We start from the raw sequence: 27825 nt of genomic DNA, 5'->3' as shown, positions 1-27825 counted from the left end.
TATCTTTGTTAATATACAATTAGTTTGTCGACATGCAACATAATTAATGATTTTGACATGCAACTAATTGGTTTTGACATGCAGTGTGCAAGTACGTGTATGCAGCTATGCAAGTTTACTTTGGTTAGGTAATACTTATAACAGAGAGAGAGAGAGAGAGAGAGAGAGAGAGAGAGAGAGAGAGAGAGAGAGAGAAGAATAAGGGAGGCAAAATTTTAGCATTAAGATGGATAAAATAATGGAAAATAAAATAGCAACATATCTGTTAATTCTTTTTTTAAAAATCGTTCTAAAAGATATATTACACTTCAAATATAATTGAATTAGTGAATTCATGCGTTCCAAATTCGTTTAATTATATAATTTAGAAATTTAATGGTTTTCATTTTAAGAGTGGACCTGTCTTCTCAAGGAGACGAACAATCAACAAACATTAGAAACATCACTTTGTATCTTAACAGTTGGACGTTTTGGGATATTAACACAGGTTCGTAATCTCGTGGCTAGAGTCATTTTAGGCGGTATCGGACACCAATCGATAAAATTGTAGAGAAAAGTTTATATATATTTAAAATACTTGCAACGCATCAGAATTTTCGAATTTTACAATATTGTCCAAAAATTGTGTTTTAAACATTTTTGAAAGATAAAAATTATAAAATCCCAAGCAGGATTTGAACTATTGACTTACAGATTCGCTAACCATCTAAAGCCACTTCGCTACTCTGTTAGGTGACAAATTTTGGAAAGAAAAGAATTATATTATCATACTTGATTTTATTGTTTAGGCCTATTTCTATCGGAAGTACGTAACAACATGGAGGTGTCCCATACAACCTTAAACAATTAAATGCTTTCTTTGGTGATTCATGCGGGCTATGGAAGAAGCAACAAACCGAAGAATTACATAACCCGTGCGTTAGTTTTATTGTTAATATTAGATCTTTCTTATAATTAATTATTGAATCAATCATAAATAGTACGAGGGTTGTTCGGAAATTATTGAGACAACTCGAATATTTTCTATCCTAATTGACGAATTTTGGTAAAAATTGGCATAGACACTGAAGTTACGCCAACAAATAATAAAACAAAGTTAATATTTATTCGTTTGATGAGGTATCGGCGCTTCTGATTGGTTGAAAAATTTCTTTGATACCTGCATCAATAAAATTTTCGCCGGATCTACTTTTCTCAACTGCTCTGATCTAACACTATTTATAGAACGGGAATTTCCAAGATAAACACTGTCAACAAAATGTAAAGTTGTGTCTGTTTATTGTCAGCAAACAAAATGCAAACTTGTGAATATAAAAACTTGAAAGTTTAACCTTCAAAAATAAACAAAACATTTTGTTTGATTCACGAAATAGAAAATTAACCGTCTTCTTACGATTTCGTCTGCTTGAGATCAATCAACATTTACAGCGAGGCTGGCTGTTCCTTTTAAGGATTTCAATATTATAACGAACATATAGGCATATAAACTTTCACGGTAACACTGCTGTTCAAATTTGGTAACGATAATTTTTAAATTTACACACGTAGATGATCGGTCATCAAAATAAGCGTCGTAAAGAAAAGCTATGAGTAATGCATCAACTCCTTCGGTGAATTCCAAGCGGCAGTTATATACCATTTAAGTACATCACTGGCAATCTAGTTACCACAAAGTTTACAAAAGTCGCTTATACATACTATTCTTTGTCGACATATCAGCTATTTCGTCCACGATCGCTTTTCCTTGGATGGTTATGTCCAGTTGCATATTCCAGCGATCTCACATGAAAACTAGTTTTAATACGAGTTTTTCTGCACAGTGAATGATATCACAAGCTATCGCATGTATTTTCTTTTCGTTTTCAATTCAGCCGGTTCAGATTTTAAATCACTATTTGTGTTTAATCCATTAAATTCAGCCCAGTAGCTCTGCATCAGCTGAAGGCGAATCCATTTTGAATATTGTTGCTGTTGTTGTTTTGTATTCATACGCGCCGCTTCATTTACATTATTTACATTTTTGATCAATGACACTTCATATTTTTATATTTGAAAATGTTTTATTAAATGATAAGAAATGAAGAAAAAAAATTGACCGGAAAACTTTTTCATCAATGCGCTACGCGCATTGATGAAGTTTTCCGGTCAATTTTTTCTTTGATACGTCGATCAATGGAAAAATTATTATCTTCATTTCTTAATGAATATCTAATATTTTGTTTACGACGATAGATAAGCAAGTCGGTGATCGGGGTACCCGGCGCAGCCATGAACTTGGAGATTTAATAACTTAAACATCTACTTTATAAGTGTCTGTAGAATTACAGTTAATGATAAAAGAAATCAAATTAAATATGTCCATTTTGCTATTCTTTGCGACTAACTTTTGATTAAGTTTCACTGATGTTTGAGTTGAAATACGGATATGGTACACATATATTTACCAAACAATAGAAATCTGACAACGACTTTACATTGAATTTTGACGTCAAGGCGGCGCATTAAAAACCGTCAAACTGGTGGAAATCTCAGAAGAAGACCTTTTAAGGCCAGGCAATTGCTTCAAAAAACCTATACGACGACAAGACAAGGTATAGAGCTTCAGTTCATCAGATTTTTTTCACTGATTGTTTAACTAGAATTAGGCCAAAGGGATTGATTATAAAGTACTTTTGACACACTAACTGTTGTCAACAGTTCTAACATATATAAAAAATAACTGCAGGAGACATTCGCAGTAATTAGACTTTCGGGAAAAATAACTCGATTTTCACCCTGAAAATAACAAGAATGACAGAAAATGTAAATGATGACATCTTGAAATGAAAACAAAAGATGATAAATAAAGAATAGTTCTTATTTCCGTTGGTTTGTAAGGTGTTTAAAACACAGGAGCAATAAGAAGCGTTAAAATGACGTTGCGAAAAGTTTGCGGTTACGCCGGGTCATTGGACAAAGGTAGGTTGGTCAGCTTACCAGGAATGATCTATTCATGCCATGAACAAGAAACTTTTCACATTGATAGTCTCTATCGTGATTTACGTTTTGGTGAAATTTCAATGGTTTATCTTTTTTACTAAAAGAATAAGAGGAAATGTCTCAATAATTTCCGAACAACCCTCGTAGGTAAATTATCATTATTTTTAAAACCTTTCCCCTATATTCTGAATTGTTAAAATCGATACCCTCATTTTAATATTGGGGCCCCAAGAGAGATTAAAAGTCTTACATAAAAATATATAGAGAAAAATATTTAAAATTCTTCTCCAGAACTACAATGCTACAATCTGTGAAATTACTTTGCAAGTATCGTCAAATAATGTTAATTCAAAATTGTTTATAAATTGTGACCTCCTGATTAATACTAATACAATTTTTAGAATCTTTATTATGATATATAAAAGCTTTGGTGTAAATATTGGCATTTCTGGTGCAGTGATTGTTGAGAAAAATATTTTTAAAACACACATCCTATGTTCACCATTTCGCAATTTATCTCTCTTTTAAAAAGAACTTTGCATTTTATTTTAACAAGAAATAATCCCCTTCCCATAAGGATGCTTTTTGCCAAGTTTAATTAAATTTGGCCCAGTTTTTCTAGAGAAGTAGTCAAAAATGTGAAAAGTTTACATACGAACGGACGACGGACAACAGGTGATCAGAAAGCTCACTTAAACATTCGGTTCAGGTGGGCTAAGAAAAGACACAAGTTCAGTCGTATGTCCAGCCAGTTTGCGTGTTTCCTATAGAGATAAAAACATTGCAATGTTCTTGATTGTATCATTTTGTCCTCATTTTTTTCTCTTTTTCACCAAATGTTTGTTGCTGTTAATATCACCATCCATACTAGTGCAGACTACGTACATGTCATTTCTTTATTTACACATTTAAAAAGGTGTGTGGCAACGCACTTTGGAAAGGTGTTGGATGCAAATGGGAATTTTCGAAAGGAAACTATTGTATAGAAATGAAGAAAAAAATACTGATTGAACTACACAGCTTAATTTTACAAAAGTTATTGCTTAATTGTCTATAGATAAGATAAATAAAATAAAATACATATATACATGTACATAAAAAAACACAAACAAAAAGAGTATAAAAATATCACAGAGTACACAGTACAAAGTTCCCATGCTATCTGAAAAACGAGTTACAGCAAATAACCGTTTACACATAATTTGAAGTCGTTTACAATACAAATACTTTCATAACTTTTATGGCACAAATGTACTTTACTGTACTTTTTAACGATCAACAGTGGAAAAGCAGCTACAAAGTCATCAAGATCCACTTGCAGCTTGTCGTTGCATATTTTGTGCACAATGCCCCTCGGCACTTCTGTTTTATGATATTATCACTCTGATATTGCTAAGCAGAACTAAAGGTCTGTGTCTATGCTACACTTTTACTTTGGGGCCTCGTCGTACGATGATGAATCACTCGATGTCAAATGGACGCTTGTTGGTGTTTGTTGTCCGACCCCGAGTACGCAACAGGTGCGTTAGGGGCGGGGTAATTTGGAAACTGACTGCTCCACTGTTAAGGCCCCTGTGCTGGCACGCTGTACCCTTGTAGAGAGGAAGTGGAGGGCTGTCCGTGGCCAGGGTTCTGATTTGGAGACACGTCCTGATTTGGAACTAAAATGAAGACAAAAATATACTCTGTTTTGTATAAACGGGTATAGCTTTCATATCAATCCCGCTGGACGATTCAGGATGAAGGTGTTCATATGCAAACTTAAACAGTACTTATATTCATGTTTTGTTGACACTGTATATGTAAACACTCGGGTACAAAACTGCATGACAATATTCCATGCCGTAAATACCAGGATACCAATAGTTGCATACACAACACTTTCCTGGACGACAGTGCTCCTACACCGTATATATAACTGATGATAGTACTTACATGTATGTATATACTTGGGTGATTGTATTTGGAGTACTTACTCAATTTTCCTGACAATATATTATCATAAATTTTGATAAAAGTTTTCGAGTACATACTTAGATAATACCGGTATATACCTGTATGACTTTGATTATGTACGTACCTGGGTGGTAGCAATGATTAATATTGATCTGTGGTTGCTGGCTGGGGTTATACGTAGCCACTTCTTCATGGTTCCGATGCTGTGGTGCTCTCCAATGGCGCATGTAATACCCGAATATACAGGAAGTAAAAAACAATGCTGTCAGTAGTGTGGTACCAAGAAAGACGACAATTAAGGACGATTCTGAAAAAATGAAACAAAAAAGAAGAAGCATATATTAAAAGGCATCCACTATAAGCCACTTACCCCTATATTAATTTAAAAAACTTCTATGCCGTCACCCATTGTATTTAGTCAACGTTTATTTTCACTATTCAATCAACCGTTGTTGGATATATAAATATCCAACTGATGGGCAGTTGGATATTTTTAATATCCAACCGTCAATCAGTTGGATATTCAAATATCCAACAGTGCATAAAACAAAGAAAAATGACAAAATGTTGAAACATGTATTTCCAACATAAATCCAAACTTATAAAACAGAATCTTGTCATCCGATAAGCCACGAATAACATTTCTGCAGAAATATCTCTCTTTCTTAATTTTGATAACACTTCCATACATTGTACAAGTGTGTACTTTGCGTTAAAAATTCACCTTCTAAATCTATTTCTGCTCGGTACAGCGATATGGTTTTCTATAACATGCGCACCTGTTCACTAGTCCATGAATAAAAAGGTGTGTTTGGTTAGGTTATTGTGTATGGTACTGCTGCATCACAGTTGGATATATGAATGGGTCAATGCTTCTTAGAGGCTCAATGGGGGGAATTTTTTTAAGTAAGATGAATAACTCGATAGTGTTGAATAGTTTAGAGAAAACATCCCCTCCTCGGGCCTTCGGCCCTCGGAGGGAATGTTTTCTCTGAACTATTCAACACCATCTCGTTATTTATCCATTACGTAATATATTGAACACTACACTTTGATTTGTTTACAACGATAACTTGTATATATGTATTGTGGCCGCTGCCTGCTGTACCTTTTGAAGAAAGGATTTGTTAGATATATGTGTAAAACTTTCAACTTTCAAGAAAAGACAGGCCATGCACTGATAAACTGATTTGGCTACTGAATAACTTTGTAGAGAAGTGTTTCCGAAGTTTAAAATGATTTGTTTTTAATTCACTTGCAGTTTTGCGGTTTTGATTTGTCTAATTGTTTACTTTATCTAATCTTTTTTCGTTTTGCATGTTCACTGTATTTTGTATGCATCAACTTGCAGATTTCAGAAAAAATGGCAAATGTGTTCATGAATGCTACTGCAGAGACCAGTCGTCTTTTGTTTCGTTCAAATACAACCCAACGTGTTCGATTGATTTTAATAGAATACTGTTGATTTATTAAACATGGTACGATACGCTATTTTTAAAACTGGTCTTACTGGGATCGCTGTTCTGAGGCCTTTCTTTCCCGCTGTACACCGTGTAAAGTACTCGTGTATTCTCGCTCTGCTCGTCACCCTGTATCCGAATATATAAAAGCTCAAACGTGCAAAATATTGGAATAGTATCTACATCGTCATTGCAGTCACAACTCTGAAAAAAGAAATAAGATCATATCAGATGAAATAAATACGACACGAATTCAATTCCCACTCCTGTGGCGTTACTATTATCATGTGTGATGTGGGATGAAGATTAAGACATGTGCCCCTGAATTAAACTGTTCTAATATGAAGGCACTGGTTTCTAATTAACCAGATGTCAAATGTATGTCAACGTTTTGTCAATATACTATTAAACATACATATATTTGATTTGAAATAAACCTTTATTGTTATATTTCAAATTGTGCTGCATTTTGAAGAGATTCAGGTCAATTAGTGTATTTTCCATTTGCACAGTTTGACAGAATGTACATGTATTTGACATATTGTATTTGATATAATATACAAATAAATTACATGTAAAATTCAGTGTGTCAAACACTAGTCCCTGTATCCTTTGCAGTTTTCAAGACAGAATAATAACATTACATTTCAAACATGAAGAATAGGAAAATAATTTTTATAATTTGCTTTCAAAGCATACAAAACATACGAACCCAAGTATGCAGATCTTTAAAATCTGTTCAATATTAATTCCAAGAAACTCTTGTGAAAATGTTGCTGTTCAATGAGAAGCACAACAAATACTGACGATTGAAAAGTTTTTGAAACATAAATGTACGCAAAGCGAAGAAAAGAATCCTTCGCATTACATTAATTACGATGTAATTGTGTAGCTAGCTGCCCGAAAAAAAAATAGAAAAGTAAGCGTGTACAAGCGTGTAGGTGTATACCGTTATATTCAGGAATACTTCAAAATTAATTCTATGACTTGACTAAATATTTCCCAAGTATGACGTGACGTACATACCTTAGTTGGTTTGCCCCAGTTAGTGCCCTTTCTGTATTCAAGCTTCTGGGAGCAGTCAATTTTATAGTCCGTTACTTTTACACATACTTCGACGGGGTGATCATAATCCCAGCCACTGAATGACATATCCCGACAAAAGGTGTGCAGAGGGGCACCCGTGTGATTGACCATAAAACTCTCTTGTGGTGAAGGTTTGTATGTTCCCTTGCAACCGTCATCTTTAAACGTCACTGAAAGTTTCAACATAACGAACTAGTTTTTTTAAAAAAACCTAAATTGATAGTACTGCAGTATAAATTATGAAAAGAAAGATAGATTATCAAAATAAGAAAACTTTATCTGCAAAACAAGAAATGAGAAATGATTTTTTTTTCTAATACTAAAAATTTCAATACAAATCAATGCGATTGGCAGAGTAAATCCTTTAACCTTTTCGTCAGTTTCTTCTTCTTTTTTTTACGAAAAAGGTGGAGGCAAATATGGATAAATCAAATTAATATAGTAAGTAACATTCTCCTTCCAAATTGCAGGGATTAGTATGGAGTTCGTTCTCTCGATGTGTCTTTTGTTTCAGTCGATCAAAAAATAATCCAGGGAAAGTCAACAGCAGAAATACACAGAGGATATTAATAAACGATGTAAAATTGTTAGTGGCTGGCATATTTGGATTTTTTTAAAAAGCAAGCAATGCTGGAAATACGCTTGTATATATGTGTATATTCTTATGCTGACAGCTTCGTTGATTTAAAGACACGATTAATATATTGTGATGTAAATACATGTATCTAGATTGAATACCAATGTTTCAGTTGCATTTGTTGTTTTCATAAAAAATACATTTTTTTCAAAATGTTAAGGATTTTTAATAAGAATTTATAGGGGAATCAACAATATTTCATCATAATATATACATGAAAGGGATCAATATCACGGGTCAGCGTTCGTTTACTTATAAGTTAATATATCTAAACTACTATATTAAAATAATAGACTCGAATGTTTGGGCTTTAATACCGAGGAATCGGAAGAATACCGTTTTGTGTTTTATGTAATTTAAACATCATTGGTACTTGAAGATAACCAATTTGTTTTTATTTTTTCTCAATCAAGCTTCTCTAATTAATAATCAACGAAAATTCCGTTAGAAAATCCGGAAATCATTTTGATTTTTTGGATTTTACAATCTTGCGCATGCGCATTGCATTCACGCTAAATCATGGTAGGCTCTTTAGTTGATGTTTCCATAATATCACATTTGTACGAATCAACTCAGACACGATAATATAAATACATTTCATTGAAAAATTTTCATATATTCTGTTCATCAAAGGAAATACGGGAGATAACTCTAACTCAGTGAATTTAATATGCAAAAATCCTGAAAGTTCCGAAGATCAACATGGTGTGTAAATTCAAAGCGAGTAAACACGTTTTTTAAAAATTATACATGTCACATGTAAACCTAGAAAACCAAACATCGATTAAAAATAAACTGAACTGCTTGATGAAGGACATAATTTTCTAGGAATATTTTAAGAGGTTTTAAATAATTATTACGAGTAATATTTAAACGTTTACGAGGGAGTGAGTTGTCGTTCGTTGACGGTTGCTATACCACCATAAAAAAAAAAGAAACAAACTACGAGGTCGATTACTACTTACGTGTACGACCAAGAGATGGCGCAGATCTTAGGAGCAATAGAGACAATAGAGACACGGGTAGTAAACTCATCACGACAACGCCATGCTACAAGGTTCCTCGGTCCTCAACCTTATTTTAATGGCCAGACTGTACGGTAAACAAACAGAGTTATCGTTCGTTTTATTTTAACTACTGAAGCATGATCAGTTTATAACTATACTTAATACAACATTTTATACCAAGATACTGAAAATTTGTATGTACCAAGAAATATATCGCCCGAGTGTGTCTGTTTATGTCTTTACCAATATTATTTCATTACACATGTTATATAGACTAGGAAATTGAACAACACCCCCCCCCCCCCAAATTACACGTACACGCATGGGTTGCCGTTCATATTTTTTGTTTTGTATGATAACTAAGGCAAGGCAAAGGTTTTATCACACGGGTAATATACACCACACGATAGAAGTCTTATAACACACCCCTAGGGTTTATATCACACCCCTAGGCGAATTTTCGGTTTATATCGCGCAGCCCGGAAAAGGGCATAGTTTCTAAAAGTATACGATATTTATTGAAAGATCTTTGTGTATAATTAAACACAAAGTATGCAATCGTGATGTTTTTCTTAATATATAATACTGTAATAGTTTAGTTAACATTTAAGTATTTATCTAATACTATGATATTTAATTAATTTTATTGCATTACCCTTGCGTGAATTAATATTTAATTATTATTCATTCATATATCTGTTAAAGTATTAACGTTATGACAAATTGCTCCCTCCCGCCCGACTCCTATTATGAGCAATACAAACACACAAATAAAAACAAACAGCACTATTGATAATCCTATATCTGTACAGGATCAGACTGACAGATTAGGGTAAAATATTCTGTTTAATGATAAAATACTGGTAATAGTTACACTGTAAATATAGTAATATCGTAACAGGATCAAAATTAAGTATACGTGTATAAAAATAAAAGTGACAAGAACAACTAAGGTAGAAATATACAAATTGTACAATTCTACAAAATGTTAACAACACAACAACAGCTTATAATAGATGAAGAGCGAGCTGCAGCAAATAAAAATTTACACATAATATGCATTTTTTTACTTTAACAATTTGTATGAAACAAATGTACTTAAAAATACTATTAAAAATTAAAGGTCGAAAAGGCAACTTCAATGTCACTGAGAGAAAGCATCCAGTGGTAGCTTCGTTTACATTTGTTGCATATTTTGTGCACAACCGTTCGGGACACTTCAGATTCGGGATCTACTTCTGCTCTTTTTCTGGATGCTAAGTATTATTACGGGCCGACAGGAGGCGGTCCGTTATTTATTGTAACTGCGTATTAAAAGTAAAATTGCATGTAGAAATATGTTTTAAGCCTTTTAAAAATATTAATACATACTTTTTGTTTTGCTCGTAAATGAAAAGTTGGTCATACACTGTCGTGTTAGACGCGTTTTATCGAGACTATAATCCGTTCGGAAAATTTCGGAGTTTTTCCATTGTATCGGGATCGGTATACGGGACATACTAAAGACCTGAAATACTAAAGACCTGAATGACATGAACTTTTATATACATGATGTATTTGAATTTCTATGTGCTGCTTCAAATAAAATGACTTTGTGTGTGAATTTATTATATTGCCATGTCCTTTGTGGTAGAAAATTATCATGAAATGACATCCATATCCTTTTTTACGCAAAAATATGAAAGAACTGAAAATTTGTATGTACCTGAAAATTTGAGCTAACCTGATTTATTTTTTAATTCTTTTGAAATAACAATGATTATCTTTATAAACTATAGTATAGATAAAATTTATAATTCCATTAAGAAAAAAAATGATCGAACTATATTCTTAACAATAATAGTAAAATGTTAAAATTCAAAACGAGTTGCTGAAAATATAGTACATGTAATTAAAATTAAAATCTACCATTAAAATTAGTACAACCAACTAACAACCAATGGTGAATCATACAACAATTATATTTTTGCGACCCATTTGACGCTTGCGTCAATATGATTTCTTGTCTGTCTCTGTGCTACATCACAGCTTTTGCTTCGTGACCTCATTGTACGATGGCGGACCACCGGATGATGACTGGACGCTTGTGGCCGACTGCGGGGGGATTATTTGTTGTCCGGGAGCTAACGGGTACGCAACAGGTGCGTTAGGGGTAGCGTAATTTGGTAACTGTGTGGATATTTGGGATGGCATGCTGTAACCTTCAGGGGGGTAAGGCTGGCCTTGGCCTGGGTTCTGATTTGGAGGCACGTCCTGATTTTGAACTACAATGAAAACGATGGTAACTTTATCGATTTTCAAACTGCTATACCAAATTATTTCATGTTTATAAAGCCAAATATAATTTTTTATATATACTTGGATGAAAGTACTGCATGATCTTTATATTTAGATGATATTGTTCACATAAAAGTATTCAATCGAGTACAAAACCAGATGGGAATGTTTTATCCAGTAAATATCTATGTAAGCAATATATCTGTATGTATCTGAATGACAGTACTCATATAATAAAACAATGGCCCCGGTGTACATACTTGGGTGATACTACACACATTTTAGTACCTGACAATACCTCATAGCATACATGTAAAATAAAAATCGAATACATACTTAGGTAACACATGTATATACCTGGAAGGTTTTATTTACGTACGTACCTGTGTGATAGTAGTGATGTACGTTGACTTGTGGTTGTTGGCCGGGGTTATATAAAGCCGCCCCTCCCCGGTTCGGAAGTTGAGTGGCTGTCTTCCGGCGTATATAAAAAACGAATATACACACACAGACACATACTGCCAAAATTATCAGAGGACCAAGAATGGCAAAAATTTAGAAGGATCCTGGAAAATAAACCATGGTTGAGGTTGTTAATGATTAAATTAAAACATCCAACTTATGTCACCTATTAATGATCCGTTTTAGCTCCATCAATTTTGATTCATTAAACATGTCAAATATGTTTTATAGCTTATCATACCTTCTTCATTGGGCTTTTCTTGCCCGCTGTACACCGTGTAAAGTACTCGTGTATAATCGCTCGGTTCGTCACCATCTATCCGAATATATAAAAGCTCATACGTGCAGAGTATTGGAATAGTAGATGCCTTATCATTGCAGTCATAACTCTGAAAAATAACAATTAAATAAAATATATACTTGTATACCATGCAAAACCAATTTACCTTCATAATGCATTACGTTTTCTTATGGGCTCAGAGATGAAGATCAAAACATGGCTATGTCAGTATGAACTAACTACCAATATATAGCTTACACTCGGATGCCAAAAAGTATATCTTTTTTATTGGTTTGATATATATTTTATTTGAAACAAACCTAATATTTCAAAAATGCTCTAATGCATTTTTTGTGGTACATGAGCTTTCAAAATGCTTGGATTCATTATTGAAATATTTTCCAGACAAGTTATTTTGAAAATTTGTCACTCAGATCAATCAATTTTTTTTTTATAAAACCCCCCAAACCCGACAATTGTTAATGAATTATCTTATACACGTTTTTATTTGCATTGTAAACATTACACCTAAGAGATGTACGATTTGTAAATATTTAAATTTTATTCAAAGGGGGTATGGAAATTCGTATTCATTGATGAAGATTGGTGAAATATGCAGTGATAAGTTAAGAAATTTAAATGTTGTACATGTAGAAGTGACAGAAAGATCTTTTAAATACATGCTGGTAATACAATGACAAACTTTTACGTACGAGACACCAGCTGACCGGGTCGATAATATAGATAAAATTAAACAATAGCTTAAATTTATATAAATATAGATTTAATATAAAAATCAATTATAGAGAATAATGAGGTGATCAAAAACGACCAGGCGTGACATATTCTAAACCCTTCGGGCTTTATTGGATTCGATCACCCTGACCGTATTTGATCACCTCATAATTTCCCCAGAGTATACACAAGACATACTTTAGATGGCTTTCCCCTGTTTCCGCCCTCTCTGTATTCCAACTTCTGGGAACAGTCCATTTTATAGTCCGTTACTCTCACACATACTTCCCGTTCGACACTGTTATCATAGTCCCAGCCACTGAAGGACATATCCCGACATATGCCGGACTTAAAGGGCTCAGTGTGAGTGACCATCAAGCTCTCTTTTGGTGACGGATTGTATGCTCCACCGCAACGGTCATCTTCAGACGTCACTGAGAAATTCAAAATAACGACATTTGTTTAAAAAAATTTGAGGTGGCCGCTACAACTTGAAATTATAGCTTCTCAAACCAACAGAAAATTACATGTACTTAATTATGATTGTGGTGCTTAAGAAGCATATAAATCCAAAAGAGAAAAATATACAATTTTGGAAAAAACATTGTGATTTAGAAAAAAATAATCTCAGTAAATATAAACAAATGCCTTTTTACTCGAAAACACTTATATGAGGGAAAATATATGTACGGAAAAAATAAAGAATTTTTTTTATACAAATGTGTCAGAATTTAATTATAAACTATTGCATAACCTTATAACATGTAAAAAATATGTAAGCAAATGAAAACCAGTTGTAGACAAAAATTGTATTAATTGTAATTTAGAAGAAGATGTTAAAAATCTTATTTTTTATTGTTATATTTTTCAACCATCATAGAAAAAAAAATATCTCAGATTTTAAATGAAAACGTGTCATGGAAATTATTGTTGGTGGTTTTCCAGCATTTTGTAATGAGAATACATTTGTTTTAAACAATGTTATCCTTTGTTGCATATAAGATGTATAAATATAAAAGGAAATGTAGAGTATTAAGAAAATGTATCATATAATGGTATTCTATGTTTTTTATACCCCCGCTCCGAAGGAGAGGGGGTATACTGTTTTACCCTTGTCTGTCTGTCTGTCTGTCTGTCTGTCTGTCTGTCTGTCTGTCCGTCCGTCTGTCTGTCTGTCTGTCCGTCCGTCCGTAACAAAAATTTCTGTCGCATTTATCTCAGCAACTATTTATCGCAGATGCTTGAAATTTTAACACAGTGTTTGTATAGGCATGCTATATCTTTGGATATATTTTTGTACCAATCGGACGTCAACTTCCTGTTAAATGACGACTTTGCTTATTTTTTAACCAAAATTTTCAAACAAATTTTCGTCAAAGATTTCTCAGCAACTGTTTATCGCAGATGCTTGAAATTTTAACACAGTATTTGTATAGGTATGCCATATCGTGGGATATATTTTTGTACCAATCAGACGTCAACTTCCTTTTAAATGACGACTTTGTTTATTTTTAGCAAAAATTTTCAAACAAATTTCCGTCAAAGAATTCTCAGCAACTATTTATTGCAGATGCTTGTAGTTTTAACACACTATTTGTTTAGGCATGCCATATTGTGGAATATATTTTTGTATCAATCGGATGTCAACTTCCTGTTAAATGACGACTTTGCTTATTTTTTAACCAAACTTTTCAAACAAATTTTCGTCAAAGATTTTTCAGTAACTATTTATCGCAGATGCTTGAAATTTTTACACAATATTTGTATAGGCATGCCATATCGTGGGATATATTTCTGTACAATCGGCTGTCAACTTCCTGTTAAATGACGACTTTGTTTATTTTTAGCCAAAATTTTCAAACAAATTTCCGTCAAAGATTTCTCAGCAGCTATTTATCGCAGATGCTTGAAATTTTTACACACTATTTGTTTTGGCATGCCATATCGTGGGATATATTTTTGTATCAATCAGACGTCAACTTCCTGTTAGATAATGACTTTGTTTATTTTTTGCCAAAATTTTCAAACAAATTTTTGTCAAAGATTTCTCAGCAGCTATTTATCAGAGATGCTTGAAATTTTTACACAGTGTTTGTTAAGGCATGCCATATCGTGGGATATATTTTTGTACCAATCGGACGTCATCTTCCTGTTAAATGAGTACTTTGTTTATTTTAGCCAAAATTTTCAAACAAATTTTCCTCAAAGATTTCTCAGCAGCTATTTATCGCAGATGCTTGAAATTTTAACACACTATTTGTTTAGGCATGCCATATTGTCGGATATATTTCTGTACCAATCGGATGCCAACTTTCTGTTAAATGTCGACTTTGCTGATTTTGCATATTCACATCAGAGCGGGGGTATCACTAGTGAGCATTGGCTCACAGATATTTTGTTTAAAAATGCTCTTACTCAGTTCTTCCTAACAACAAAATCCTCTAAAAGCGTATCATATGATTTCAAAATTTTAAATACATAATGTGAAAAACTGTTATAATCCAAGGGATTCCAAAGTTTTTAAAAACACTTTAAAGCTGAAGATTATTTTTTCTAGAAAATCTTCTACGAAAGGGTAAATGATCTAGTTTAACCAATTTATTTTTTCTGCAAGAACAGTACACCAAATGTTATAATACTTTTTACGCAATTTATAGATTTAGTGAACAACAATGCTTTATCTGTTTTTGTTATTCTATAACATATACTTGTACATTGTTTTCTTTTAAGGAATATTTGATAAGGAATTTATATGGGAGTTAAAAAAATATTTGAAAATAATTTAGATTACATTTTTAAAACATCAGTGAGTATACACAACAAAATTCACCAGCAATTACTATTATATAAGTGGATAAGCACAGACACCGAGCCATGCATATGGTTTTTAAAAATAAAAACAAATTAACATTTCATCAAGGATAATATTATTTGGTCTATATTTTAGAAAATTGTCAATAATCTGTTTAATTTCCTCAGATGTGTCATATATATATTTCAACAAAGAATCATTAACTGGTGAAAATCTCGTAAGTTGTCAGAACTTGCGACTAAAGCTCTTGTAATCTTTGATATGTTGAAATCAAATCAATAAGAATGAAGTGGGTTGTCGTTCTTTGCCACATCTGTACAACTTACGACAATACTTACGTGTACGAGCAGAGGATGGTACACATCTTAGGAGCAGGAGAGATACGGATAAGAGCCACATCACGACAGCACAATCGTTCATGGTTCCTCCACAGATACATTGAATAATGAACTTTAACTTTCAACAAGGCCAGGCGGTCAGACCGGGGATACCGTCAGACCGTGAAGTAAACAAACGGAGTTACCGTTCGTTGTATCTTTTTAACCGAAGCATGATCAGTTTATTTAATCTTTAATCTTTTTAATTAATTCGGCAGAGATCGATACTTTCAGGACCTTCATGAATCATAAACAGGCATTTTATTTACTAAACAAATTAATTGTTAAAAGTGAGAAAACTTAAGTAGACTAAAATGTTGTTAGATAAAGAAAATGGCCAAATGGTCTTCCATGGTGTTAGATGTGAGCATTGACGGATCCAGAGGGGAGTTCCGGGGGTTGAACCCCCCCCCCCCTTTTCTCTGGGACATATGCATTTTTTAGATAACTTCTATTGCCTATTTAAAGGCAATTTTTTCCATTTATAATATAAATACTGTAATTATCTCAAACAAATGCTTTTAGAATTGCTTATCTTAAGATTTTCTCACAACGTACCGTAATTTACATGTATTTCTGATATGAAAAACCACTATTTGTTTTTTATCGAAAAAAGTACTTCCCTTCAGCATCCAGTGTTCACTTCCATGCGTGAACATACAGATTAACCCGATAAGCCATCGAGTAAAACGACGTTCAAGCGCGAGTACACACATTCGTTTTACTTTTAAAAGCTGCTTTCAAATGTATTGTTTAGTTAATTTGAGTAATTATAGTTTTAGTTTGTTTCATAAGAAAAAAAAGGGGAAAATGCAGAGAAAAATAAACCCGCTCATGCGGGTTATGCTATTTTTCTGGAATGCCAGCTACCTTCATACCCACATAAAACACAAAAGAAATGAGAAATTATTTTTTTTTTCATACACTAAAAATTTCAATGCAAATCAATGCGTTTGGCACAGAAAACCTTTAACCTTTTCGTCAGTTTCTTATTTTTTTTCTCGAAAAATGTGCGCGAAAATATGGATAAATCAAATTAATATAGTAAGTAACATTCTCCTTCCAAATTGCAAGGATTAGTATAGTTCATTCTCTCGATGTGTCTTTTGTTTCGATCGATCAAAAATCCAGGGAAAGTCAACAGCAGAAGTACACAGAAGATATCAATAAACTATGTAAAATTGTTAGTGGCTGGCATATTTTGATTTTTTTTTTAAAAAGCAAGCAATGCTGGAAATACTCTGTATATTCTTATACCGACAGCTCCGTTGATTTAAAGACACGGTATATTGTGATGTAAATATCTGGATTGAATACCACTGTTTCAGTTGCATTTTTTGTTTTCATAGAAAATACATTTTTTTTCAAAATGTTCAGGATTTTTAATAGGAATTTATAGGGGAATCAACAATATTTCATCATAATATATACATATGCATGAAACGGATCAATATCACGGGGTCAGCGATCGTTTACAAATATGTTAATATATGTATATTATACATGTCACGTGTAAACCTAGAAAACCGAACATCGATTGAAATAAACTGAACTGCTTGACGAAGGACATAATTTTCTAGGAATATTTTAAGAGGTTTTAAATAATTATTACTGCATAATACAAAATGTCTATACCAAGATACTTGAATTACATCGCCCGACTGTGTCTGCTGATGTCTCTGCCAATATTATCACATTATACATGCTATATTGACTAGAAAATTGAACCTCCCCCATACACAGACGTATATTACACGCACAAGCATGGATTTACATATCTTTTTTTGTATGATCACTACTAAGGCATAATCAATTTATAAACCGAATGAACAAATTTAATAAAGCACATTAATTGGTATTTATCATTAGGTAAATGTTATGGACAGTTAGTGGGTACAACATGCATACCGATATCGGTTGGTATTTATCATTAGGTAAATGTAATGGACAGTTAGTGGGTACAACATGTATACCGATATCGGTTGGTATTTATCATTAGGTAAATGTTATGGACAGTTAGTGGGTACAACATGTATACCGATATCGGTTGGTATTTATCATTAGGTAAATGTTATGGACAGTTAGTGGGTACAACATGTATACCGATATCGGTTGGTATTTATCATTAGGTAAATGTTATGGACAGTTAGTGGGTACAAAATGTATACCGATATCGGTTGGTATTTATCATTAGGTAAATCTTATGGACAGTTAGTGGGTACAACATGTATACCGATATCGGTTGGTATTTATCATTAGGTAAATGTAATGGACAGTTAGTGGGTACAACATGCATACCGATATCGGTTGGTATTTATCATTAGGTAAATCTTATGGACAGTTAGTGGGTACAACATGAATACCGATATCGGTTGGTATTTATCATTAGGTAAATGTTATGGACAGTTAGTGGGTACAACATGTATACCGATATCGGTTGGTATTTATCATTAGGTAAATGTTATGGACAGTTAGTGGGTACAACATGTATACCGATATCGGTTGGTATTTATCATTAGGTAAATGTAATGGACAGTTAGTGGGTACAACATGTATACCGATATCGGTTGGTATTTATCATTAGGTAAATCTTATGGACAGTTAGTGGGTACAACATGAATACCGATATCGGTTGGTATTTATCATTAGGTAAATCTTATGGACAGTTAGTGGGTACAACATGTATACCGATATCGGTTGGTATTTATCATTAGGTAAATGTTATGGACAGTTAGTGGGTACAACATGTATACCGATATCGGCTGGTATTTATCATTAGGTAAATGTTATGGACAGTTAGTGGGTACAACATGTATACCGATATCGGTTGGTATTATCATTAGGTAAATGTTATGGACAGTTAGCGGGTACAACATGTATACCGATATCGGTTGGTATTTATCATTAGGTAAATGTTATGGACAGTTAGTGGGTACAACATGTATACCGATATCGGTTGGTATTTATCATTAGGTAAATGTTATGGACAGTTAGTGGGTACAACATGTATACCGATATCGGTTGGTATTTATCATTAGGTAAATCTTATGGACAGTTAGCGGGTACAACATGTATACCGATATCGGTTGCTTTACAGGCTCTTGGCTTTTTAAATCTAAATGCATATCACTTTATATTTATTAGAATGATCTATGTGTATAAACACAAGTATGTAATCGTGATGTTTTTCTTAACATATAATAATAAATTAGTGAACATTTAAGTATGTATCTTACTATGATTTATAGTTATTTTATCGCATTACCCTTGCGTGAATTAATATCAATTATTATTCATTCAGATATCTGTTAAAGTATTAACGTTATGACAAATACAACGCCCTACCGCCCGACTCCTATGATGAGCAATACAAACACACAAATAAAAACAAACAGCACTATTGATAAGCCTATATCTGTACAGGATCAGACTGACAGATTAGGGTAAAATATTCTGTTTAATGATAAAATATTGGTAATAGTTACACTGTAAATATAGTAATATCGTAACAGGATCAACATTAAGTATACGTGTATAAAAATAAAAGTGACAAGAACAACTAAGGTAGAAATATACAAAGTGTACAATTATACAAAATGTTAACAACACAACAACAGCTTATAATAGATGAAGAGCGAGCTGCAGCAAATAAAAATTTACACATAATATGCATTTTTTTACTTTAACAATTTGTATGAAACAAATGTACTTAAAAATACTATTAAAAATTAAAGGTCGAAAAGGCAACTTCAATGTCACTGAGAGAAAGCATGCAGTGGTAGCTTCGTTTACATTTGTTGCATATTTTGTGCACAACCGTTCGGGACACTTCAGATTCGTGATCTACTTCATGCTCTTTTTCTGGATGCTAAGTATTATTACGGGCCGACAGGAGGCGGTCCGTTATTTATTGTAACTGCGTATTAAAAGTAAAATTGCATGTAGAAATATGTTTTAAGCCTTTTAAAAATATTAATACATACTTTTTGTTTTGCTCGTAAATGAAAAGTTGGTCATACACTGTCGTGTTAGACGCGTTTTATCGAGACTATAATCCGTTCGGAAAATTTCGGGATTTTTCCATTGTATCGGGCTCGGTATACGGGACATACTAAAGACCTGAAATACTAAAGACCTGAATGACATGAACTTTTATATACATGATGTATTTGAATTTCTATGTGCTGCTTCAAATAAAATGACTTTGTGTGTGAATTTATTATATTGCCATGTCCTTTGTGGTAGAAAATTATCATGAAATGACATTTATATCCTTTTTTACGCAAACATATGAAAGAACTGAAAATTTGTATGTACCTGAAAATTTGAGCTAACCTGATTTATTTTTTAAATCTTTTGAAATAACAATGATTATCTTTATAAACTATAGTATAGATAAAATTTATAATTCCATTAAGAAAAAAAATGATCGAACTCTATTCTTAACAATAATAGTAAAATGTTAAAATTCAAAACGAGTTGCTGAAAATATAGTACATGTAATTAAAATTAAAATCTACCATTAAAATTAGTACAACCAACTAACAACCAATGGTGAATCATACAACAATTATATTTTTGCGACCCATTTGACGCTTGCGTCAATATGATTTCTTGTCTGTCTCTGTGCTACATCACAGCTTTTGCTTCGTGACCTCATTGTACGATGGCGGACCACCGGATGATGACTGGACGCTTGTGGCCGACTGCGGGGGGATTATTTGTTGTCCGGGAGCTAACGGGTACGCAACAGGTGCGTTAGGGGTAGCGTAATTTGGTAACTGTGTGGATATTTGGGATGGCATGCTGTAACCTTCAGGGGGGTAAGGCTGGCCTTGGCCTGGGTTCTGATTTGGAGGCACGTCCTGATTTTGAACTACAATGAAAACGATGGTAACTTTATCGATTTTCAAACTGCTATACCAAATTATTTCATGTTCATAAAGCCAAATATAATTTTTTATATATACTTGGATGAAAGTACTGCATGATCTTTATATTTAGATGATATTGTTCACATAAAAGTATTCAATCGAGTACAAAACCAGATGGGAATGTTTTATCCAGTAAATATCTATGTAAGCAATATATCTGTATGTATCAATCAATGAATGACAGTACTCATATAATAAAACAATGGCCCCGGTGTACATACTTGGGTGATACTACACACATTTTAGTACCTGACAATACCTCATAGCATACATGTAAAATAAAAATCGAATACATACTTAGGTAACACATGTATATACCTGGAAGGTTTTATTTACGTACGTACCTGTGTGATAGTAGTGATGTACGTTGACTTGTGGTTGTTGGCCGGGGTTATATAAAGCCACCCCTCCCCGGTTCGGAAGTTGAGTGGCTGTCTTCCGGCGTATATAAAAAACGAATATACACACACAGACACATACTGCCAAAATTATCAGAGGACCAAGAATGGCAAAAATTGAGAAGGATCCTGGAAAATAAACCATGGTTGAGGTTGTTAATGATTAAATTAAAACATCCAACTTATGTCACCTATTAATGATCCGTTTTAGCTCCATCAATTTTGATTCATTAAACATGTCAAATATGTTTTATAGCTTATCATACCTTCTTCACTGGGCTTTTCTTGCCCGCTGTACACCGTGTAAAGTACTCGTGTATAATCGCTCGGTTCGTCACCATCTATCCGAATATATAAAAGCTCATACGTGCAGAGTATTGGAATAGTAGATGCCTTATCATTGCAGTCATAACTCTGAAAAATAACAATTAAATAAAATATATACTTGTATACCATGCAAAACCAATTTACCTTCATAATGCATTACGTTTTCTTATGGGCTCAGAGATGAAGATCAAAACATGGCTATGTCAGTATGAACTAACTACCAATATAGCTTACACTCGGATGCCAAAAACTATATCTTTTTTATTGGTTTGATATATATTTTATTTGAAACAAACCTAATATTTCAAAAATGCTCTAATGCATTTTTTGTGGTATATGAGCTTTCAAAATGCTTGGATTCATTATTGAAATATTTTCCAGACAAGTTATTTTGAAAATTTGTCACTCAGATCAACCAATTTTTTTTTTATAAAACCCCCCAAACCCGACAATTGTTAATGAATTATCTTATACACGTTTTTATTTGCATTGTAAACATTACACCTAAGAGATGTAGGATTTGTAAATATTTAAAATTTATTCGAAGGGGGTTTCGAAATTCGTATTCATTGATGAAGATTGGTGAAAAATGCAGTGATTAGTTAAGAAATTTAAATGTTGTACATGTAGAAGTGACAGAAAGATCTTTTAAATACATGCTGGTAATACAATGACAAACTTTTACGTACGAGACACCAGCTGACCGGGTCGATAATATAGATAAAATTAAACAATAGCTTAAATTTATATAAATATAGATTTAATATAAAAATCAATTATAGAGAATAATGAGGTGATCAAATAGGTCCAGGCGTGACATATCCTAGACCCTTCGGGCTTTATTGGATTTGATCACCCTGACCGTATTTGATCACCTCATAATTTCCTCAGAGTATACACGAGACATACTTTAGATGGATTGCCCCTGTTTCCGCCCTCTCTGTATTCCAACTTCTGGGAGCAGTCCATTTTATAGTCCGTTACTCTTACACACACTTCCCGTTCGACACTGTTATCATAGTCCCAGCCACTGAATGACATATCCCGACATATGCCGGACTTAAAGGGCTCAGTGTGCGTGACCATCAAGCTCTCTTTTGGTGACGGATTGTATGGTCCACCGCAACGGTCATCTTCAGACGTCACTGAGAAATTCAAAATAACGACATTTGTTTAAAAAAATTTGAGGTGGCCGCTACAACTTGAAATTATAGCTTCTCAAACCAACAGAAAATTACATGTACTTAATTATGATTGTGGTGCTTAAGAAGCATATAAATCCAACAGAGAAAAATATACAATTTTGGGAAAAACATTGTGATTTAGAAAAAAATAATCTCAGTAAATATAAAAAAATGCCTTTTTACTCGAAAACACTTATATGAGGGAAAATATATGTACGGAAAAAATAAAGAATTTTTTTTATACAAATGTGTCAGAATTTAATTATAAACTATTGCATAACCTTATAACATGTAACAAATATGTAAGCAAATGAAAACCAGTTGTAGACAAAAATTGTATTAATTGTCATTTAGAAGAAGATGTTAAAAATCTTATTTTTTATTGTTATATTTTTCAACCATCATAGAAAAAAAAAATTCTCAGATTTTAAATGAAAACGTGTCATGGAAATTATTGTTGGTGGTTTTCCAGCATATTGTAATGAGAATACATTTGTTTTAAACAATGTTATATCCTTTGTTGCATATAAGATGTATAAATATAAAAGGAAATGTAGAGTATTAAGAAAATGTATCATATGATGGTATTCTATGTTTTTTTAAAAATGCTCTTACTCAGTTCTTCCTTACAACAAAATCCTCTAAAAGCGTATCATATGATTTCAAAATTTTAAATACATAGTGTGAAAAACTGTTATAATCCAAGGGATTCCAAAGTTTTTAAAATCACTTTAAAGCTGAAGATTATTTTTTCTAGAAAATCTTCTATGAAAGGGTAAATGATTTAGTTTAACCAATTTATTTTTTCTGCAAGAACAGTACACCAAATATAATACTTTTTACACAATTTATAGATTTAGTGAACAACAATGCTTTATCTGTTTTTGTTATTCTATAACATATACTTGTACATTGTTTTCTTTTAAGGAATATTTGATAAGGAATTTATATGGGAGTTAAAAAAAATATTTGAAAATAATTTAGATTACATTTTTAAAACATCAGTGAGTATACACAACAAAATTCACCAGCAATTACTATTATATAAGTGGATAAGCACAGACACCGAGCCATGCATATGGTTTTTAAAAATAAAAAAAAATTAACATTTCATCAAGGATAATATTATTTGGTCTATATTTTAGAAAATTGTCAATAATCTGTTTAATTTCCTCAGATGTGCCATATATATATTTCAACAAAGAATCATTAACTGGTGAAAATCTCATAAGTTGTCAGAACTTGCGACTAAAGCTCTTGTAATCTTTGATATGTTGAAATCAAATCAATAAGTATGAAGTGGGTTGTCGTTCTTTGCCACATCTGTACAACTTACGACAATACTTACGTGTACGAGCAGAGGATGGTACACATCTTAGGAGCAGGAGAGATACGGATAAGAGCCACATCACGACAGCGCAATCATTCATGGTTCCTCCACAGATACATTGAATAATGAACCTTAACTTTCAACAAGGCCAGCGGTCAGACCGGGAATACCGTCAGACCGTGAAGTAAACAAACGGAGTTACCGTTCGTTGTATCTTTTTAACCGAAGCATGATCAATTTATTAAATTTTTAATCTTTTTAATTAATTCGGCAGAGATCGATACTTTCAGGACCTTCATGAATCATAAACAGGCATTTTATTTACTAAACAAATTAATTGTTAAAAGTGAGAAAACTTAAGTAGACTAAAATGTTGTTAGATAAAGAAAATGGCCAAATGGTCTTCCATGGTGTTAGATGTGAGCATTGACGGATCCAGAGGGGAGTTCCGGTGGTGGACCCCCCCACTTTTTCTCTGGGACATATGCATTTTTTAGATAACTTCTATTGCCTATTTAAAGTAAAACGACGTTCAAGCGCGAGTACACACATTCGTTTTACTTTTAAAAGCTGCTTTCAAATGTATTGTTTAGTTAATTTGAGTAATTATAGTTTTAGTTTGTTTCTTAAGAAAAAAAAGGGGAAAATGCAGAGAAAAATAAACCCGCTCATGCAGGTTATGCTATATTTTTCTGGAATGCCAGCTACCTTCATACCCACATAAAACATTGTTTCATAAGAAAAAAAGGGGAAAATGCAGAGAAAAATAAACCCTCTCATGCGGGTTATGCTATTTTTCTGGAATGCCAGCTACCTTCATACCCACATAAAACACAAAAGAAATGAGAATTTTTTTTCATACACTAAAAATTTCAATGCAAATCAATGCGTTTGGCACAGAAAACCTTTAACCTTTTCGTCAGTTTCTTATTTTTTTTCTCGAAAAATGTGCGCGAAAATATGGATAAATCAAATTAATATAGTAAGTAACATTCTCCTTCCAGATTGCAAGGATTAGTATGGAGTTCGTTCTCTCGATGTGTCTTTTGTTTCGATCGATCAAAAATCCAGGGAAAGTCAACAGCAGAAGTACACAGAAGATATCAATAAACTATGTAAAATTGTTAGTGGCTGGCATATTTTGATTTTTTTTTAAAAAGCAAGCAATGCTGGAAATACTCTGTATATTCTTATACCGACAGCTCCGTTGATTTAAAGACACGGTATATTGTGATGTAAATATCTGGATTGAATACCACTGTTTCAGTTGCATTTTTTGTTTTCATAGAAAATACATTTTTTTTCAAAATGTTCAGGATTTTTAATAGGAATTTATAGGAGAATCAACAATATTTAATCATAATATATACATGAAACGGATCAATATCACGGGGTCAGCGATCGTTTACAAATACGTTAATATATGTATATTATACATGTCACGTGTAAACCTAGAAAACCGAACATCGATTGAAATAAACTGAACTGCTTGACGAAGGACATAATTTTCTAGGAATATTTTAAGAGGTTTTAAATAATTATTACTGCATAATACAAAATGTCTATACCAAGATACTTGAATTACATCGCCCGACTGTGTCTGCTGATGTCTCTGCCAATATTATCACATTATACATGCTATATTGACTAGAAAATTGAACCTCCCCCATACACAGACGTATATTACACGCACAAGCATGGATTTACATATCTTTTTTTGTATGATCACTACTAAGGCATAATCAATTTATAAACCGAATGAACAAATTTAATAAAGCACATTAATTGGTATTTATCATTAGGTAAATGTTATGGACAGTTAGCGGGTACAACATGTATACCGATATCGGTTGGTATTTATCATTAGGTAAATGTTATGGACAGTTAGCGGGTACAACATGTATACCGATACCGGTTGGTTTTTATCATGAGGTAAATGTTATGGACAGTTAGTGGGTACAACATGTATACCGATATCGGTTGGTATTTATCATGAGGTAAATGTTATGGACAGTTAGCGGGTACAACATGTATACCGATATCGGTTGGTATTTATCATGAGGTAAATGTTATGGACAGTTAGCGGGTACAACATGTATACCGATATCGGTTGGTATTTATCGTTAGGTAAATGTTATGGACAGTTAGCGGGTACAACATGTATACCGATATCGGTTGGTATTTATCATTAGGTAAATGTTATGGACAGTTAGTGGGTACAACATGTATACCGATATCGGTTGGTATTTATCATTAGGTAAATGTTATGGACAGTTAGTGGGTACAACATGTATACCGATATCGGTTGGTATTTATCATTAGGTAAATCTTATGGACAGTTAGTGGGTACAACATGTATACCGATATCGGTTGGTATTTATCATTAGGTAAATCTTATGGACAGTTAGTGGGTACAACATGTATACCGATATCGGTTGGTATTATCATTAGGTAAATCTTATGGACAGTTTGTGGGTACAACATGTATACCGATATCGGTTGCTTTACAGGTTCAATACATGTATCTAGATTGAATACCAATGTTTCAGTTGCATTTGTTGTTTTCATAAAAAATACATTTTTTTCAAAATGTTAAGGATTTTTAATAAGAATTTATAGGGGAATCAACAATATTTCATCATAATATATACATGAAAGGGATCAATATCACGGGTCAGCGTTCGTTTACTTATAAGTTAATATATCTAAACTACTATATCAAAATAATAGACTCGAATGTTTGGGCTTTAATACCGAGGAATCGGAAGAATACCGTTTTGTGTTTTATGTAATTTAAACATCATTGGTACTTTAAGATAACCAATTTGTTTTTATTTTTTCTCAATCAAGCTTCTCTAATTAATAATCAACGAAAATTCCGTTAGAAAATCCGGAAATCATTTTGATTTTTTGGATTTTACAATCTTGCGCATGCGCATTGCATTCACGCTAAATCATGGTAGGCTCTTTAGTTGATGTTTCCACAATATCACATTTGTATGAATCAACTCAGACACGATAATATAAATACATTTCATTGAAAATTTTTCATATATTCTGTTCATCAAAGGAAATACGGGAGATAACTCTAACTCAGTGCATTTAATATGCAAAAATCCTGAAAGTTCCGAAGATCAACATGGTGTGTAAATTCAAAGCGAGTAAACACGTTTTTTAAAAATTATACATGTCACATGTAAACCTAGAAAACCAAACATCGATTAAAAATAAACTGAACTGCTTGATGAAGGACATAATTTTCTAGGAATATTTTAAGAGGTTTTAAATAATTATTACGAGTAATATTTAAACGTTTACGAGGGAGTGAGTTGTCGTTCGTTGACGATTGCTATACCACTATAAAAAAAAGAAACAAACTACGAGGTCGATTACTACTTACGTGTACGACCAAGAGATGGCGCAGATCTTAGGAGCAATAGAGACAATAGAGACACGGGTAGTAACATCATCACGACAACGCCATGCTACAAGGCTACTCGGTCCTCAACCTTATTTTAATGGCCAGACTGTAGGGTAAACAAACGGAGTTATCGTTCGTTTTATTTTAACTACTGAAGCATGAT

At 33.0% G+C, this 27825-nt stretch overlaps 2 protein-coding genes across 5 annotated transcripts; both read right to left on the bottom strand.

Moving 5' to 3' along the window:
• Positions 1 to 3370: 3370 nt before the first annotated feature.
• LOC105330975 (uncharacterized) lies at positions 3371 to 27795 on the bottom strand. 4 transcript variants are annotated; one of them, XM_066074541.1, is made up of 5 exons: positions 27642 to 27793; positions 7422 to 7651; positions 6446 to 6599; positions 5060 to 5242; positions 3371 to 4640 (listed from the first exon to the last, which is right to left on the bottom strand). In XM_066074541.1, the coding sequence occupies exons 1-5, from the start codon at positions 27709 to 27711 to the stop codon at positions 4543 to 4545; spliced, it is 735 nt and encodes a 244-aa protein (XP_065930613.1). In that variant the 5' UTR covers positions 27712 to 27793; the 3' UTR covers positions 3371 to 4542. The 4 variants fall into 4 exon arrangements, with proteins under 4 accessions (XP_065930613.1, XP_065930612.1, XP_065930611.1 ...); XM_066074540.1 differs by lacking the exon at positions 27642 to 27793 and adding an exon at positions 9084 to 9242; XM_066074539.1 differs by lacking the exons at positions 3371 to 4640; positions 5060 to 5242; positions 6446 to 6599; positions 7422 to 7651 and adding exons at positions 19485 to 20944; positions 21347 to 21529; positions 21667 to 21814; positions 22637 to 22872 and having other exon boundaries at positions 27642 to 27795.
• On the bottom strand, positions 9913 to 16240 carry LOC136272639 (uncharacterized). The gene is made up of 5 exons (XM_066074542.1): positions 16030 to 16240; positions 13078 to 13313; positions 12106 to 12253; positions 11786 to 11968; positions 9913 to 11389 (listed from the first exon to the last, which is right to left on the bottom strand). Exons 1-4 carry the CDS (start codon positions 16109 to 16111, stop codon positions 11958 to 11960), a joined length of 477 nt encoding a protein of 158 aa, XP_065930614.1. The 5' UTR covers positions 16112 to 16240; the 3' UTR covers positions 9913 to 11389; positions 11786 to 11957.
• Positions 27796 to 27825: the final 30 nt, after the last annotated feature.

Source organism: Magallana gigas, chromosome 2, assembly GCF_963853765.1.
Source record: "Magallana gigas chromosome 2, xbMagGiga1.1, whole genome shotgun sequence".
Lineage (NCBI taxonomy): Eukaryota > Metazoa > Mollusca > Bivalvia > Ostreida > Ostreidae > Magallana > Magallana gigas.
This window is presented reverse-complemented; position numbering and strand designations above follow the sequence as displayed.